At 52.1% G+C, this 17,442-nt stretch overlaps 5 protein-coding genes across 5 annotated transcripts; all 5 read left to right on the forward strand.

The window, feature by feature from the left end:
- Positions 1 to 868: 868 nt before the first annotated feature.
- SAPIO_CDS9973 (2-methylcitrate dehydratase) lies at positions 869 to 2,673 on the forward strand (the record flags this gene model as incomplete). Its single annotated transcript, XM_016791248.1, has 2 exons — positions 869 to 1,138; positions 1,285 to 2,673. The coding sequence occupies 2 exons, from the start codon at positions 869 to 871 to the stop codon at positions 2,671 to 2,673; spliced, it is 1,659 nt and encodes a 552-aa protein (XP_016639092.1).
- A 1,259-nt stretch (positions 2,674 to 3,932) lies between these two features.
- Positions 3,933 to 4,875, forward strand: SAPIO_CDS9974 (uncharacterized protein; the record flags this gene model as incomplete). The annotated part of the gene is made up of 3 exons (XM_016791249.1): positions 3,933 to 3,998; positions 4,136 to 4,737; positions 4,806 to 4,875. The coding sequence occupies 3 exons, from the start codon at positions 3,933 to 3,935 to the stop codon at positions 4,873 to 4,875; spliced, it is 738 nt and encodes a 245-aa protein (XP_016639093.1).
- A 798-nt stretch (positions 4,876 to 5,673) lies between these two features.
- SAPIO_CDS9975 (uncharacterized protein) lies at positions 5,674 to 7,136 on the forward strand (the record flags this gene model as incomplete). The annotated part of the gene is made up of 3 exons (XM_016791250.1): positions 5,674 to 5,898; positions 5,964 to 6,648; positions 6,937 to 7,136. The coding sequence occupies 3 exons, from the start codon at positions 5,674 to 5,676 to the stop codon at positions 7,134 to 7,136; spliced, it is 1,110 nt and encodes a 369-aa protein (XP_016639094.1).
- Positions 7,137 to 8,253: 1,117 nt separating this feature from the next.
- On the forward strand, positions 8,254 to 14,796 carry SAPIO_CDS9976 (Helicase sen1; the record flags this gene model as incomplete). Its single annotated transcript, XM_016791251.1, has 5 exons — positions 8,254 to 8,594; positions 8,683 to 12,372; positions 12,446 to 14,306; positions 14,364 to 14,657; positions 14,725 to 14,796. 5 exons carry the CDS (start codon positions 8,254 to 8,256, stop codon positions 14,794 to 14,796), a joined length of 6,258 nt encoding a protein of 2,085 aa, XP_016639095.1.
- A 1,322-nt stretch (positions 14,797 to 16,118) lies between these two features.
- On the forward strand, positions 16,119 to 16,749 carry SAPIO_CDS9977 (uncharacterized protein; the record flags this gene model as incomplete). Its single annotated transcript, XM_016791252.1, has 3 exons — positions 16,119 to 16,121; positions 16,398 to 16,460; positions 16,567 to 16,749. The coding sequence occupies 3 exons, from the start codon at positions 16,119 to 16,121 to the stop codon at positions 16,747 to 16,749; spliced, it is 249 nt and encodes an 82-aa protein (XP_016639096.1).
- Positions 16,750 to 17,442: the final 693 nt, after the last annotated feature.

Below are 17,442 nucleotides of genomic sequence, written 5' to 3' on the forward strand. Positions count from 1 at the left end.
AGAGTAGTTCTAAGCTTGTTATGAAATTGACTTTCTTTAAAATTCTATTTTTATTTTTTAGATTTATTTTATGGGTTTAATTTTTTTTTTTTTTTGGTCAATCGCGTTGAAACATCATGATACTAGATCAAATGATACTGCGACCTTGCTGGCACAGGGCAGCACCACATCAGATCATACACTACATGTACAATTGATGCTTCAGTGAGACTAAATACTGCATGGCGCGGCGCTGGAGGTGCACATGGTCCTATTGCCGACTTCGTGCGGCTTTATGTGGAATGCAAGTCCCTGCCCAGATAGCAAGACTTCGTAAATACCTGAAGATATAATCTTGGCTCAACAAAAAAAATTGTAGAAATCTCCATCGTTCGTGAGGGGATTCCTCCGGGCTCGGCATTACCCCAAATCCAGTACTTAATCAATCAATCTTGGCAAGGAGCGACAATTGGAGCTTTCCCCGAGTTTATGGCGGCGGCAGTCCGCGTACAACCGAGGCCTAAACAGTGCAGTTTCTCGGCCTCCTTCGGGAATCCGCCTGCAGGCGCTCGGCTCAGTGGATTCCCAAGGTGGTGGATGGAGAAAGGACATTGGAGAAGGCAGGGAAAAAAACGCTAAATTCTCCCCCCACACAACCCACACAAGGGGAATTGCACGGCTCAAAGCTGCAACATTGTTGGTATAAAACCCACCCCACCCACATGCTCCCTCCCCCAAGGTGAAAGCTCCCCGAAAGTTCGCGGAAGTTGTCCTCAACAATTGATCAGGCATAAACAAGATAATCCATCCTCCAAATCGACCAGCTTGAAGGGGTTCCTGGACTTTTGAACGGGACCACGGAAAAGTTGAGAAACAAAAGAAGGACATCATGTCTGCCGTCAATCGAAGCCTCCGAGCAGTTTCCCGCAAGATCTCGGTCCCCAGACGGAGCACCTCGTCGTTGACTTGTGCTACTGCTGTTGGTTACAGGCGCTGCATCACCGCTGCGCCCAGGGTCGGAGCCGCTAGCTTTTCCACCAGTGCTAGGAGGCAGTTTGCCTTTACTTCCACCATGGCGTCTGAGAAGAACGACTATGATCCCGAGATCACCGACATTGCTGGTTATGTCCACAACTACAAGATTGACTCCGAGCTCGCTGTGAGTATCCCTTTCACGCCCAACACTCCCTCGACACGTTAGCCTCTTTACCATATACTCTCCGTTCTCTCCCCTATACTCCCTACAGTGGCCAATTGGCTTTTCAATTGAAGAATCTAACGCTTTTTTTTTTCTTCCGTCCATAGTTCGACACTGCGAGATGGGTGTTCATCGACACCCTCGGCTGCGGTCTTGAGGCCCTTAACTTCCCCGAGTGCACCAAGCTTCTCGGTCCCACCGTTCCCGGAACCGTTGTCCCCAGCGGCTCCCGCGTTCCTGGAACTCCCTTCGAGTTGGACCCCGTCAATGGTGCCTTCAACATCGGTGCCATGATCCGATGGCTCGACTACAACGACTGCTGGCTCGCCGCTGAGTGGGGCCATCCCTCTGACAACCTCGGTGCCATCCTCGCCGTTGCCGACTGGGTCACCCGCACCAACAAGGCCGGTGGCAACATTGCCGGCGGCAAGACCTTCACCGTCCGTGACGTCCTCGAGGGCATGATCAAGGCCCACGAGATCCAGGGCTGCCTCGCCCTCCTCAACTCGTTCAACCGCGTTGGTCTCGACCACGTCGTCCTCGTCAAGGTCGCCTCCACTGCCGTCGTCTCCAAGATGCTCGGCCTCTCCGAGTCCCAGACCGCCGACGCCATCACCCAGGCGTGGGTTGACGGCCAGTCCCTCAGGACCTACAGGCACTCCCCCAACACCATGTCTCGAAAGAGCTGGGCTGCTGGTGATGCTTGCCAACGTGCCGTGAACCTTGCCCTCAAGGTCCTCAAGGGCGAGAAGGGTATCCCCACCGTCCTCTCCGCTCCTACCTGGGGCTTCTACGATGTCCTCTTCAAGGGCAACAAGTTCGAGTTCCAGAGGCCCTACGGCAGCTACGTCATGGAGAACGTCCTCTTCAAGGTCTCCTACCCCGCCGAGTTCCACTCCCAGACCGCCGTCGAGGCTTCGCAGAAGATCCACGCCATCCTCAAGGCCCAGGGCAAGAGCGCCGCCGACATCAAGGCCATCACCTGCCGAACCCACGAGGCCTGCATCCGCATCATCGACAAGCAGTTCAAGCCCATGGACAACTTCGCCGACCGTGACCACTGCATCCAGTACATGTGCTCCGTCATGCTCACCTTCGGCCGCCTCGAGGCCACCGACTACGTCGACGGATCCGAGGCCGCCACCTCGCCCCTCGTCGAGTCCCTCCGCAAGCGCATCACCTGCGTTGAGGACCCCCAGTTCACCAAGGACTACCACAACCCCGAGCTCCGCACCATCTCCAACGCCCTCACCGTCGAGCTCAACGACGGCACCATCCTTGATGAGGTCGTTGTCGAGGCTCCTCTCGGCCATAGGCTCAGGAGGGAGGAGGCTAAGCCTGAGATTCTCGCCAAGTACAAGAGGCACCTTGCTCCTCACTACTCTGCCGATAAGGTGAAGCAGCTTGTTGACCTCGGTGTTGATGGAAAGACTTTGGATGCTATGAGCGTTGATGAGTATGTTGATCTCTATGTTGTTAAGGATAAGAAGTTTTAAATGTTTTGGGGTAATCGGTGGTTGGTGAAAAAAGATAGATGATAAGATTATAAGGAATATATGTATTTGATATGTATACTACTAGTGGTCTTCTCTCGTGCAAGTGTTAATGGTTGCTTCACCGTGACCCATATCTTCGATTGTCGATCACAACATTGAAGGGTCAGGCTCTACCAGTGCCATCCGTGGGTCCAGCCTTCATCTCATGTTCTTAGCACCTCCCTGTCCTTCCTCTACGTTAACGGCGGTGATCTTTGCTCGGGTTACCGGGATTGGGAAACACCTTCTATTGCCCGTTGTTCAGGGGTAGATCTTGTTCGTTGACGAGTGTGATTTTTGGGATATCGATAAGTAACTCCGAATCATCCCTCTCAGTATCGGGATGATTTACCCACTAACATCCTTGTGTCACCCCAAACCTATAGCCAAGTTCAAGATACCCAGCCCGTCGGGAAAGGCTTCAACGAGCTCCGGCAGAGGCTCGACACTGTCCCCAGTGCATTGATAGGTTCCGCAAGCACTGCAAGGCACCGGGCACAACATCCCACCATCTCAAAACGAGAAGTCGCCTGCTGATAGGACGCACAAGTTCGATGCCAGCTCAGAAATCCCCCATCCTGTATCGAGGATAGTTAGGGCCTCTGGAACGGCGAGGCCCGTGGAAAACATATATTCGAATGCTGTTAATACAGGCGAACTTTGCTGAGGAACGGATTCTCAAGGTCGGGGTGGGCGAAGTTGTGATTAAATATCCACGCCGGACTTCTTGACCGCGTAGGCGTTTTAAGGTAAGGACCCTTACATCTTCTGTGCTCGTATGAAAATTCTCGTATTCACAGTTCAATCATTTGATCGCCAAGTTTCGACCCCCACTGGAAAACATCATTGATCAATCCGTTCCTGGAAAGCCAAGCCCCGCCAAACTGGACATTTTGAGTAATTGTGGGACAAGGCCACGCATTCCTCCTCCGCCGTCCCGTGCTACCCGTTACCTTCGCTACCTTTACACTATGTGACTAGGAAGTATAGTATTACCTGGCACAGCCTACTTTTCGGCTCCATCAAATCGGCCGGTTCCCGAACCAACACATAAACCAAATCTCACCAACTTCTGCATTTTACGATCTCTACTCAGCGGCGACATCCGACGTCCTTAATCGCCACGTTTAATCATATATCGAGGAACCATCGCTCAACTTCACACCGCCTATTGTCTCTCGTTATTCGTCTCTCGTTATTCGCTACATAGCGTTGCAAACATGGTCATCAGCATGGACAGGCAGGCGATCATCGAAACAAACCGATCTATTCGGAACATTAAGAATGTACGTCGATCATGGAACCATTTCGGGGGGAAACGATTCCTGGTTGCCTATTAAGATCTCCCCACCGAAGCCGTCACGAAGTCCCCCCTTGCGGGCGGGGCGTTCCTAGACACAACATACTAACAAATCACCTGTAGGAACTTGAGACCCTAGTCGAGAAGGGCCTCATCGAGGACGATGCCTACGAAACCATCATGAACCTTCTCCCCGCCGAAAGTCCTCTACACGGCGGCGGAGCGGCAGCCGCCCGGAACCGCACAGCGACCCCCGTAACCTCCGAGAAGTCGACTCCCACACCGAACCCCGAAGCAAACGTCAACCCGCCGCCAGCCTACCACCAGACCGGCCCCCCGAGCCTCCCCATCCGAAACCAACCTCCTCAGCCCCCTGCCCCGGTCAAACCCGTACTTGCCCACGCCCGTGCGCTCTACTCCTACAACGGCCAAGATGCGCGGGACGTCAGCTTCGAAAAGGATGACCGCATCGCGATTCACGAGTACATGAACGCCGACTGGTGGATGGGCCGAAACTTGCGGACGGGGCAAGAGGGTATCTTCCCCAAGAACTACGTCCTTATCGAGGAGCCTGAGAAGACCGGATACCCAGGGCCTGCGGCCCCTGTGAACCCTTATAATGCGCAGGTGCCGCCTATGGCTGTTGCCGAGGGAAGTCATGAGGGTGAGCCTGGAAAGGAGGGTGGAAGCAAGTTCGAGCAACATGGCAAGAAGTTTGGCAAGAAGTAAGTGATGGCGTTTTCACCTTTTGGGTTCTCCGAGGTGAGCTTTTCATGCTAACGAACATCTCTAGGCTCGGTAATGCTGCTATCTTCGGTGCTGGTGCCACGATAGGAAGCAATATTGTCAACAGCATTTTCTAAGCTGGGTATCTGGTAGTCACAGCAGGGAGGGCGACATGCTTATACCTTTATTAACGAGGGTGGTTTCATTAGTTTTTGTGTTTTTGCATTTGTTCGGGAAACGGAAGTAATAAGGCCGGCGTTTGTCGTTTTGCTCTTTAGTTAGATAGCTTTCCACCTCAAATCTGGAGGAGGAGAGCCAGGCCTAGGAATGAGCTCTCTATTCAAAATACTATATCCTCCTATTGCGCTCGACCCTGATTGTCCTTTCTATTCGGCCTGATTCATATGAATCGATGGGCCCTGGAGGGCTATGGGGGGATGGCGGAAGGCAACGGTGTTGAGCTTGCCTTCTTCCTAACCTGGAATGGTGATGCTAGATCCCCTTCCTGATATAATCCCACCGTTGTAAGCTTATTGATTATTGATGTATGAAAGGGAGGCAGGTACATCATGACCTTCACATGTCAATCACTATAGATACTTTCAGGTTGCAGCCTCTCTATAGGGGAATGTATCATTTTTCAAGGAAGGTGTAGAGAAGGTTTACATGAGGTACTTCCATCAACATTAATCTGATTTTGAAAAGTAGGATGGTGATAATGCTTTCTACTGTGACAAGGTTTACCTTGCTTCATCTACTGTTCTTGCCTGCTTCTTATGTGCATGGGTGCATCAGTCGTGGATGGTGGTTGTGTGGTTGTGCGTTGTGTATCCTCCTACGATTTTGCCTCTGCTCAGTAGCAGTTGCTCATCCCGCAATCCTTACCCCTCGTACGAGCCCTTTATTGTGTTGCCCTCCTCGGTGTGTCGAAAGATATGCTCACGAGGTCTGCTTCGAGGAAGAAGAAGTTCGACGAGAGCGGACAGGAGGAGTCACTACCAGTCAATGGTGTCGATAGCAGGCCGCGGAAGCGGGCTCGACGTAAGGACCAATCTCAGCTAGTTCAGGGAGGTTGGGATGTGCTGCCACACAACTTGGGAAGAATAGATGTGCCTGTGAGTGAGGGCGGGGATACTACGGGATTGGTCGAAAACGAAAGCGTATGTTCTACAGCGTAGAAGAGGACAAAGCTTCCTGGATGGGCAGGACGACTAATACGAAAAAGGCCCAGAAGACCGCCGTCATCGACGCACTTACACTGCCTTCTACACCCGACGATGCGAACCGGCCCAAAGTTTCGGGCCAAACACCCAAGGCTGCCGCCTGTCAACAATCCACTCTTCCAGCGCAGCTTGCAAACGTCGACGAGATATCCGGCCTGCTAACACCTCCTGAACTACCAGACGGAGGAGATCCAGTGGCCCCGGCCCCCAAGCGCATCCGGAGGAAAACCAAGGATAACCCTCATGGCTTGATGTTCGGAAGGACCCCTTTTCCGAACTGGCAAGGCCCGAGCCCAGAGACATGCGAAGAAGTCCACAGACTGTTGACAGAGGTTCATGGAGAGGTCAGTGCGCCCCCGACGATTCCTCTTCCATCGACGACAGTCGCAGGTTGTGGAGAGGTACCGTCCGTCCTTGATGCTCTTTTGAGAACAGTTATGAGCGCCGCAACGACCATGAGAGCTGCAAACGAAGTTTTTGACGCCTTGGTCAAGAAATATGGCATCCTCAAGACCGGGGTTGGAGAGGGTAGCGTCGATTGGAATAAAGTCAGGCTCTCTTCCGAGGAGGAGCTGGCCTTGACTATTAAGCGAGGTGGGCTTGCAAACGTTAAGGCGGCGGACATGAAGAAAATCCTTGACATGGTCTGGGAGAAACATGGGAAGCTATCGCTAGACCATTTGCATGGTAAGACGGCTCCAGAGGCGATGAGAGAATTGGTCAATTACCCACGGATCGGTGTGAAAACGGCCGCCTGCGTCATCCTATTCTGCCTTCGAGTTCCGTGCTTTGCTGTGGACACACACGTCCATCGATTCTGCAAGTGGCTAAAATGGGTGCCTCCCACGGCTTCTCCCGAGCTGACATTTTGGCATTGTGAATTTTTGGTTCCCGATCACTTGAAATACGGCTTGCATCAGCTTTTCATCCGGCATGGCCAAACTTGCGATAGGTGCCGCGCTAACACGTCCGAAGGCACCGATGCCTGGGATGCAACCACCTGTGTCCTCGAACATCTCCTCGAGAGAAACAAGCCGAAGCGGAAGGTCAAGGCGGCTCAAAAAGAAATCGATCATGCCCAAGAAAGGCAAGAAAGGGACCAGCCTGACCACTCGGAGACCGGGAGACCGCCGGTGGGACTGAAGACGAGAAGACTTCTTCGTCTCAAAGTCTAGCTTGAAGGGTCTGTCTCTTGCTATCGACCCAATGCTTCTTCATTTCCTACCCTCTAACGAGGGATTAGATGGCTGTTCTTTCCCTTCATATCTTCGTTTTCTAGCTTCCGACATCAAAAATCAAGCAAACGATTCACGACGAACTTGAACATCGAACTTCGAATGAATACGAGATATTAAAGGACTTTGACTCGAGACCTTGGACTTGACTACATCATGTGCTTGGTGGGGTTATTATCCGGGCTATTATACTATTTTGTCTCTATATTCAATAAACCCATTCTAGCCTAGTATTGATTTGTACCATTCTCTAAGAAAATGAGTCTAAAGTGACTTTGCCCTTTCACAACGGTCTTAAATACCCACTTTAAATTCATCCAAGCAGTTCCGCGATATCAAACGCGTGCGCTTTCACCTTTTTGAACCAGAACCTCTTAAACCTCTTCACGATCCTTACAGTTCTCTCCCTTTTCCCAGCACACATACATTCCTCCTTCCCCAGAGGGGATTCTAGCCAGTCTGCCTTGCCTAGTTTAGTTGTCAAATGCAAATTCAGGAGTCTTGGTAGCTTCTAATTGTGTTGCTCCTGCGCTTTGAAGCAGAGGGATGGGAGGTATTTGGGCGAAGAAGAGTAAGTCGTGCTCCTGTGTAGCTCCCGCCAAGTATGATCTAGATGTCCCTCCCTTGCCCTAATGAATCACTGTGTTCTTCTCCCTACAGAGTTTTTCTTCTCCTGTTTTGATTTCTTCTTCTTCCCACAAACATCTTCCCCGTCTCGACTGTCCCCATCTCGATCCATCGAAAACTCGCCTCAAGTCTACTCATACAAGTGTCTATCCCTCTCTCGCATGGGGGAGGGATCTTTTTCACTGCGCGTTGATACCGAAGGCTAATAGATACCCAGTCAGTTAATTTCTGGAGTTCTTCGACGTCGTCGTGCTCGTCGGGAGTCCTCGATTACCCCAGAGTCCCGGGCATCGATCCGATATCCTTATGATCCTTCGTTGCGTTCGATCAGTCTCGATCGATCAACCTATAACCAGATATACCGTTTTGACCGCCTCCTCTCCTCACTGTGCCTGGAATGTCTATAGGCTGAAGACAGTCTCTTGACAAGATGGCGCCAGGACCAATCGGGGAGGTGGTCGCCGAGTGGCACGCCAAATTCCGTGCTATCCCGGAGAATGTCCACCTTCTCTGTCCTAAGCAAAGCAACGACGATGTTGAGGATTACACCCATGTCCTCGAAACCGGCGATGAAGAGAAAAAGAAGCGCATTTCAGAAGCCAAGGAAAGGGTGAATATCGCCTTTTGGACTAGCCTTGCATTCGCCATGAAAGATAAGCCAGATTTGGTGACGGAGGTTTCCAATCGTATTGCCGAGTCCCTGAGAGCCTGTGATAGGTGTGTCATGAACTGGCACATGTATCGTAAGGCCTGGCTGAATTCATTCGCAGAGTATGTATTCCCCGCTCGGCAACAGCTGCTTTGTGCTGTTATATCTTCCCATACCTTCCGCCGCTGACGCGTTATATTGTTATTCTAGGGAATATAACGAAGCTGCCGTCAAAGAAGCTGAGCGCTTGTTCCGGATGTTTGATTATTCCCGCCTTGACAAGAGCTTGAAGTGGGCTACCGAGATTATCGAGCATGTTGAGAGGGAGAACCAGTCATTTCGTGTATCCAGCCTTGGACGCGACGGTCCGGCCTTCTTATTGACCGTCTATGAAGCTCTATGCGACTTGTCATACCTTGCCCTTCCTGACAAACGCCGTAGTTTCTTGAGGGTCTTCTACAAGATTAATAGCAAGAAGCCCCTTCGACTCGGTGCAGGTTCGGTTCTTCCGACCATGACGGAGTTTCTCTTTAGAGAAGACCCCCTTGCGATTAAGTTTGCCCAAACATCTTGGCGGTCAATGGATGCAGGATCTATGACGCCAGAGCAGTTCGACTGGGCCGTGAACGAGCCTTTGGCCGATGCCATCGTTCGTGTTTCGGGTCTGGATGCCTTGGATCCAAACTCCTATCCGCGGATTCAACAGTTTTGGGAAGGATTTTCTCTCATTCTACCAACCTTAAGCGAGGGTCTCGTTACCCACAAGCTTCGCGCCATGGAGGTGAAGCCAACTCCGTACGATCTTCTTTTCCAGCATATGATCTGCAACTCTGAAGGAATCTTGGTGAATATCATCAAGTCGTTCTCGGCACTGCTTGAGAAAGCTCCATCCGCATTTTGGGACGCCATTAGCGACCCTAAGCCGTTCGCCGTTGCTGAACAAATTTTCGCTTCACCAGTTTTCCGGTCCCTGCTCTCTCAGAGTATGGAAATCGGCATGGAGGAAGCAGACGGCAAAAAGCCCCCGTTCACCGTTTCATGGATGTATTCTTGGATCAAGTCGGTCAAAAAGAATGAGAGGAGCGATGCATGTCAGTCACTTCTACACATGCTGTTTAATAGGTTTATCAGGGATCTTTCAATCTCTCCTGAAGGACACGCTGCCTGCGCTCGCGCCGGGTTCGATGTCTTGAATGATGTCCTAGAATCATTCTTAACCGTCGCCAACGCACGGGGCCAGTTTCCGAACACCCTGTTGAAAGCCTTCGTGTCTCCCAACAATCTGCTCCACTTGAACGCCGCTATTAACATGGCCCACGAGTTCAAGGGCCACATCGTCGAGTGGGCAGAGAAACGCTCCCAGCCTTTTGATGCAAACAGAGCTGCTATGAAGGTTATTAGGACAGCCCTCGAGCTAGATTCTAGGGCCACGGCTGAAGAATGCAAGAGCATCCACCTCGGCAAACCGTACCAAACGGTCGTCACGCGGCAATCGGCTTCTTTGTGGGACGGCTTCCTCGACTTGTTATACCCAGGAAATCTGGAACAAGCGCGTCATGTCCTTCAGGGCATGTTTCCGCTCCTGCCCGTTGAGAGCTTCCGTCCCATGAGAAAAGCGACCGAGCCCATGGATAAATCCAAGCTTCAGTTCAACCAAACGTTTGATAGGCTCTCAGCAGTGGTTGGCACCGTCCTTCAGCGACTGTGCGGGTTCGATCAGACCGAACTCGACGACTTGTCCCGTGATGGTATGAGGGTCATTCTGGCGTTCAGTTTCCACGGAGCAGATGTTATCCGCGAATCGGCGATTGAGCTCCTTAAAACGATGACGGGGAAACAATCTAGGTCCGACGCAATTGCCCGGTTGGTCCACGAGCAGCCCGGTGGGAGCATCCGTATCTTTAATTTTGCAATCAACAAAACGGCCACACCACCATTGGACGAGGATCGGGAGGTTGTTGATGCGGGCGGTGGAACCATGCCGCCATACGGTCCCGTTCCCCACATTCTGAGCGTTGCCCAAGATATTCTCTCTGCTCTTTGCGATCCCGCTACTGGCCTTCTTCGTACGGCTTCATTGACACATCCGGACCTTGATACCGTCTTCAGCTGGTGGACAAGCCAGTGGTACTGGATTGAAACCGTTTTCAAGTATACTGAGAAGTGGTCCTATTACATTGAGATTTCTGTCATGACCAATTTATGCCGCCAAATGATCGAGCTGGCAGAGAGTCTTGTTGCGGAAGACGCACTTCTCGCGTCCGCTCTGAAGGAGGATTTCCTGAAGAGTAATAGCAATACTCCGCAAGACGAGGCTAAGGTGCAGGCGGTTATGATGCGCAAGGTCCTCAACGCATGTTCCAAGTATCTTTACGGCCTCACGAAGATGCTTCGTCTCCGGGACACTTACCTGGTCTCTATCACAACGAAGATCGTACGGAAGCTTCTCGAGCGTCTCAAGGAGTTCGACCTTGAGATCGGTGCCAACAGTCGTTCATACATCTATCGCGCCTGTAAGGTGAATTCCGAGGGTAAATATGAGATTGGGACCAACCTTTCTCGACAGCAAAAGGCGGAATTGCTTATGGCACTGGATGGTGATGACGCCGAAGTGGAGATTATCTCCGAGCGGAAGGTACCAGAGCCGCAAAAGGCCAAGAAGCAGAGCAAGCTTGATCTGTGGACCAAGGCTGGTGCGGGAGAACGCACGAACAGGGACGACGTGCTTGCGCTGAGTAGCACGATTGACAAGCACCGTTCGGCCCTCGATCTCATCGCCCAGCGCCAAGCAGTCAAGCCTAAGACTGCTGTGACGAAGCCGATGAAACCCGTGGCGCAGCCCAGCGTGAGCGATGCGGCTAGGATCAAAGCTCTAAAGGAGTCTCGCCAGAAAGCTAAAGAGGACAAGAAGAAGCGCGATCTTGAGTACATCGAGAAGATGAAACGCATGCGGGAAGAAGCCGCCCCGGCTATCCGCAGCGAAATCATGGTGGACTCTTCCGAAGAAGAGGAGGAAGACGAGTCCGGGGATGAAGACTTGGACGCCTTTATCAGTAAGCAGCGAGCGGATCAACAAGCGCAGAACGATGCGGAACGCCGTAGAGCGCGGGCTCTTCTTCAAACTCACCGCCAGCCGGTCAAGAAGCGCAAGCAGAACCTCACTGAGAAGGACATCCGAGCAAGAATCGACCCCAACATGGGTCCGTTGCACCACGCCATCCTTCGATGGGACATTTTCCACCAAGGCGTTGATCCTCCCGATGGCCTTCCCGTAAGCCAGGTGTCTAACACCTACAAGGACGAAGTTGCGTACAAGAATACGTTTTCCCCCCTACTTCTCCACGAAGCTTGGCGGTCTTTCGTGACGGCGATGGCCGAAAGCACGGCCAAGCCTTTCGGAATGAAGATTGCGTCTCGGATGAACTTTGACGGTTTCATTCAAGTGACATCGAGCATGCCCTTGTCGGAAAAGACGAGGGAGCGTGTAGTAGGCGAGGGCGACCTTGTTGTCATCTCCAAGTCGGAAAACCCTCTGCAGGATCGCGAGGCGCCTCACTGCCTCTCTCGAGTCCACAAGATCCAGTATAAACAGGGAAGCCTGGAAATCGAGTACCGCGTGAGCCCGAACAGTCGCGCGATCCTTCCGGAGCTGATGCCGAACAAGGTACTCTACGTGGCGAAGATCACTAACATGACCACGATCGAGCGAGAATACGCCACTCTGCAAGGTCTTCAGCACTACGACCTCCTCGAAGAGGTGTTGGAAGCCAAACCCTCGCCGATTCTGCGTTACAGCCAGGATGCCATCCAAAAGTTCATTGACAATTATAATCTCAATCCGGCCCAAGCCACTGCGGTTATCGGAGCCAAGGACAACGATGGCTTCACACTAATCCAAGGGTAAGACCAGAACGCATACATATATCCCTCTTCTGCATGTTTTAGTTTGCTAATGATATGTTTCGCTCTGCAGTCCTCCCGGAACCGGAAAGACCAAAACCATCGTCGCCATGGTTGGTTGTCTCCTGACTGGTACCCTTAACACGCCGGCGGCCGTCGCATCTAAGCCGGCAAATGGCTCTATTAAGAAGCTTCTCGTCTGCGCCCCCAGTAACGCCGCTGTGGATGAATTGGTCCTTCGAATGAAGAACGGTGTCAAGACCATGGGCGGATCCGAGCGTCAGATCAATGTTGTCCGTCTAGGCCGTAGCGATGCAATCAATGCCGCGGTGAAGGACGTAACTCTCGAGGAACTTGTCAATCGCCGTCTGGAAGCCGAGAATGTTATGGACAATATCAAGGCTGATCGCGAGAAGATCCACACCGAGGCCGCAGAGATCAAGAAGAATGTTGATGAGCTCCGGATTAAAGTTGTTATGGCTCGGGATGCTGGCGATCGTGATGAATCGGCCAAATATCAACGAGAGCTTGATTCCTGGAGGCGCCGCCAGACGCAGGTCGGCGCAAAGATTGATGAGTTGAAGAATTCGGGTAGGACCGTTTCACGAGAAATCGACATCAAACGCATGCAGTTCCAGCGCGAGATCCTCGGCTCTGCTCACGTACTTTGCGCGACGCTGAGCGGCAGCGGCCACGAAATTTTCAAGAGTCTCACGGATGTGGATTTCGAGACGGTCATCATTGATGAGGCGGCTCAGTGTGTGGAGCTGAGCGCCCTTATACCCCTCAAGTACGGCTGCGTGAAGTGCATCCTCGTCGGTGACCCCAAGCAGCTTCCGCCCACCGTCTTGTCGCAATCCGCCGCTAGGTACGGCTACGACCAGTCCCTGTTCGTTCGTATGCAGCGATGCCACCCGACCAACGTGCACCTCTTGGACATGCAGTACCGTATGCATCCTCTCATCAGCCAGTTCCCTAGCCGGGAATTCTACGAAGGCCGTCTGATTGACGGCGCCGATATGGCTGCGTTGCGTCAACAGCCTTGGCACGCTAGCACGGTCTTTAGTCCCTACCGCTTCTTCGATGTCAAGGGTGTGCAGCAGAAGGGCTACAAGGGCCAGTCGCTAGTCAACGTGCAGGAGTTGAACGTGGCCATGCAACTCTACGAGCGCCTTCGTACCGACTACAGAGAGTGCGACTTTAAACGCAAGATTGGCATCATCACGCCCTACAAAGCCCAGCTTTATGAGCTCCGGAACCGATTCTCGGCCCGCTATGGCAATGATATCACCGAGACCATCGAATTCAACACCACTGACGCCTTCCAGGGCCGTGAGTGTGAGATCATCATTTTCTCTTGCGTCCGTGCTAGTCCCACGGGAGGTATCGGTTTCATGACTGATATCCGCCGTATGAACGTCGGTCTCACCCGTGCCAAGTCGTCGCTCTGGATCCTCGGCGACTCGAGGGCTCTCGTTCAGGGTGAGTTTTGGGCGAAGCTCATAGATGATGCCAAGAACCGGCAGCTGTACACCGAGGGTGATGTTCTGGGCTTGTTCAAGCGTCCTACCGAGAAACGTGCTCTTCCGGCAATCCAACCTAGCGCGCCAGCCCAACCTCGCGCTCCGCCGGTCAATCACCAGACTCCCGATGCTGTCATGACAGATGCGCCGCGTAGTGGCATCTCTTCTTCGGCGGCGCAGTCGCCGACCTCTCCTCACCGCGTGACGGGACTAGAGAATCAGCCGATTTCGAAACACGTTTTGAACCGGCGTATCCATAGTATCGATGGCCGGGGACAGGCCACTCCCGAGGTACCATCGATAGTTGACCGGCCTGTTATTCACTCTTCTATCTACTCTCCCCAAAGTGCCCAGGGAAAGAAGCGACCCCATAACGGCCAAGATGACGCCAGCGGCCCCCCGACCAAGAAGGTATGCTGAACTGAACCGAGCTATTTAACGCTCGTTGCTAACTTGAGTACTTTATAGGCGACCGGTCCGAATCCCGGTAACAATAACTCAGCCCAATCTCGGAAAGCGGGCCCCAAGATCCTGCAGGGTAAACTTCCGCATATGCGGCCCCCGCCCGCGAAATCCCCAAGGATGCCTCCCAAGGCCATTGACCCCGCTGCCATGGATGCTCTCGGACTTCGTCCTCCCCAACGTCCCCCGCCGCCCCAACAATCTCAGCAACCTCCCCGACCCCAGCAACACCAGCAACACCAGGGCCCTCCTCTTGCAAGGCCTGATGGTGGCGAGCTTCCCCGTCCTCCGCCCTCAAGGGTAAGCAATCGGCTCATCAGAGATAGGCAGTGTATTCACATGTAGCTAACCGTTTTCACTGAAATAGCCCCAAAACATGCCACCTCGTCCTCCCAAAAAGGGACCCAATGTCTTTATCAACAAGCGCAACCGAAGATAGCTGGTCTTTTGGCCGGGTCATCTTGATTTGTGCTTGCGAATAATCCACCCCGCTGAAATACTTCTTTTTTCTCCCGCTGCATCTGAGTTCTACTCTTCACCAGGATACTCGATGTCCTGTACCACACACTCACCGTTCGTACATTAGGATCTCCCGTGAGATTCTGGGTGCCCCGAGCACTCATAAAAGCATGCTATAGGCAAAGAGGAGGATGACGGTTTTTTGGCGCTGCTTTTCATTATTACATTTTCGGCTTTCCCCGGATCGCGTATTTGCATCGCATTAGACAGGCGGCTCAAGGATACATGACGGGAGCGTCCAGCCCCCCTTATGTTTTCCGTATCGGAAAAGGCGTTAAGGCTGTTTCACTTGTTTTGATTTTTTTGATTCCGCTCTACTCATGGTGTCTATACACGCCTATTCTCTGGCTAGCTTACATGGGTGGTCGTTCGGACCACTTGTCTAGGGTTAGACTGAGATTGCCGTGAGCTTAGACATTTGTTCATTTGAGTGGAGGTTTTTCCAAGATGAAAAGGATGCTTGTCTACAGCATCGCTCGCTACTGGAGCTCGATTTGATGCATTTTTGGCGACCCAAGTTGGGTTGGACTCATCCGGACTGGAACAGGAGGCGGAGACCTGAATCCTGATCACAGAGTGAGGTCTATATCCGTGCAAAGCTTTGCAGATTTGAGCTAGACCTTCACTTTAGGCCTTGAGATCAGGGACGTAACCAAGAGCAAGACCATAATTTGCTTCTGGGGCGCTTTCCGACAGTTCGGATTGAAGTAGGACAAAACAATATGGCATCCATCCATCGACTTACACGCACCATGCATCGTTCACCTTTCACCTGTGCCTGCGTGCCATGACAATACAGTGCGCGGCCAATATAGTTTGGACTGTAGAGTGGTCCAGGCCTTCAAGGTTGAAGTCATTTACACGTCAGGACCAGCGCCAGTCACGTGGTGGGTCACATAACCCTACAATCACTGCAAATGTGTCTCAAACTAGGCAGAAGGGGGGCTGAAAATTGGCAGCGCAAAAAAGTCAAAACACAAGAAAACCAAAAGTTTCGCAAGCCTGCAGCCAGTAAGCAGAGGTTTTTCCGGAATACCCTTACCCACCGATCCAATATACCTCTTTGCCTACTGCCCCCCGCCCAACCCTTTCTCACACTTTTTTTTTGTTCTGGCAGAACCACCACAATCGAGCCATTCCCCCCCAGCAAAATCTGTGCCGACGCCCGCCCTCCTCCTATTCCCGAACAGAAAAAGCTCGCATCGATTTTGAGATATAGTCTCTTTGTGAAAATCAGTCAAGATGGTAAGGAATATCACCGATTCGATGAAATTTGATGGAACACGTGGGGATGTCCTGTTTTGGGGGGGGAGAGGAGGAGGAAAACAAGACTAGGTGGACGACGAAAATAGTGGCAAGGGTTTATGGACACGGGACACCTTGGATGGAGACAATGCGGATTTGGAAGGCATTTGACATGACGGACAACCGAAAGAAGATACTCTTTTCCCCTCATCGAACCACGATCGTCACATCATTGCTGGAGGGAGCCATCACGCTAACGAAGAATTGTTGTTTTAGGTTCTCGCCGTTGATCTCCTCAACCCCAGCCCTGCCTCCGAGGCTCGCAAGCACAAGCTCAAGGTGCGTTCAATCGAACTTCCCACCCCGACCCTCGTTCATTTCTCGATGGACCTTGATACCGCAATGATGGCCAGAAGACACTAACCACGGGAACACATTTCAATAGACCCTTGTCCCCGGCCCCCGATCCTTCTTCATGGACGTCAAGTGCCCCGGCTGCTTCACCATCACCACCGTCTTCTCCCACGCCCAGACCGTCGTCATCTGCCAAGGCTGCACCACAGTTCTCTGCCAACCGACCGGAGGCAAGGCTCGTCTCACTGAGGGCTGCTCTTTCCGAAGGAAGTAAACGGGGGGATACCTGCGGTTTTGTGGCTTGTTACGTTCTAAAAAACGGTTTCTCTGCCATGGTTTTTTAAACGGTTCATCGGTCGGTGGTTCATCCTCGCGTTCGCAAACACTCTCTCTGCGTATAGACAAAGCTAGTCCCTCCGATTGAGCATAATGACAGTTATTTGCGGATAGAAGATGGAACATCTCAAAAATCCTCGTTAGGGGCGTTGGGGTTTTCCGGATATCTTGCATCATCAACGAAGAACAAGACATGGATCCTTGTTTTTTCTAGTCTTTTTTTATGTTGTTGCAAAAAATTTTATCGGCATTGGTTTTTTGATGACTGGGAATCATCCTCTCGCAAGTGTCTCTCTCTCTCGTGCACTTCCCCGCTCCGCTGTCAGATTCTCGATCGATCTTAATCTTTTTGCCCGGGATGCCTGTCTTTTGAAGCTAGGTGTCTCCTCTACGTCTTGTTCTCCGAGCAGATCCCCGAAGGATTCAGAGCCGCCACCGACAAAGGGTCCCGAACGCTATTCCTGACGCCGGCATGCTTCAATTAGTTCGAGGAGGACATCGGGGAGGAGCATAACATGGCGGCTTTTTCACCCGTAGTTCAGGACCTGGAAAATGGCTGATGTCTTGCATGTAGTGAGTAAAAGCGGGGAGATGGTTTAGGGGACCTGCATTGCCAATTGAACGGGGGTTC

The sequence above is a fragment of the Scedosporium apiospermum genome (assembly GCF_000732125.1).
Source record: "Scedosporium apiospermum strain IHEM 14462 chromosome Unknown SEQ_SAPIO_0154, whole genome shotgun sequence".
Classification (NCBI taxonomy): Eukaryota; Fungi; Ascomycota; class Sordariomycetes; order Microascales; family Microascaceae; genus Scedosporium; species Scedosporium apiospermum.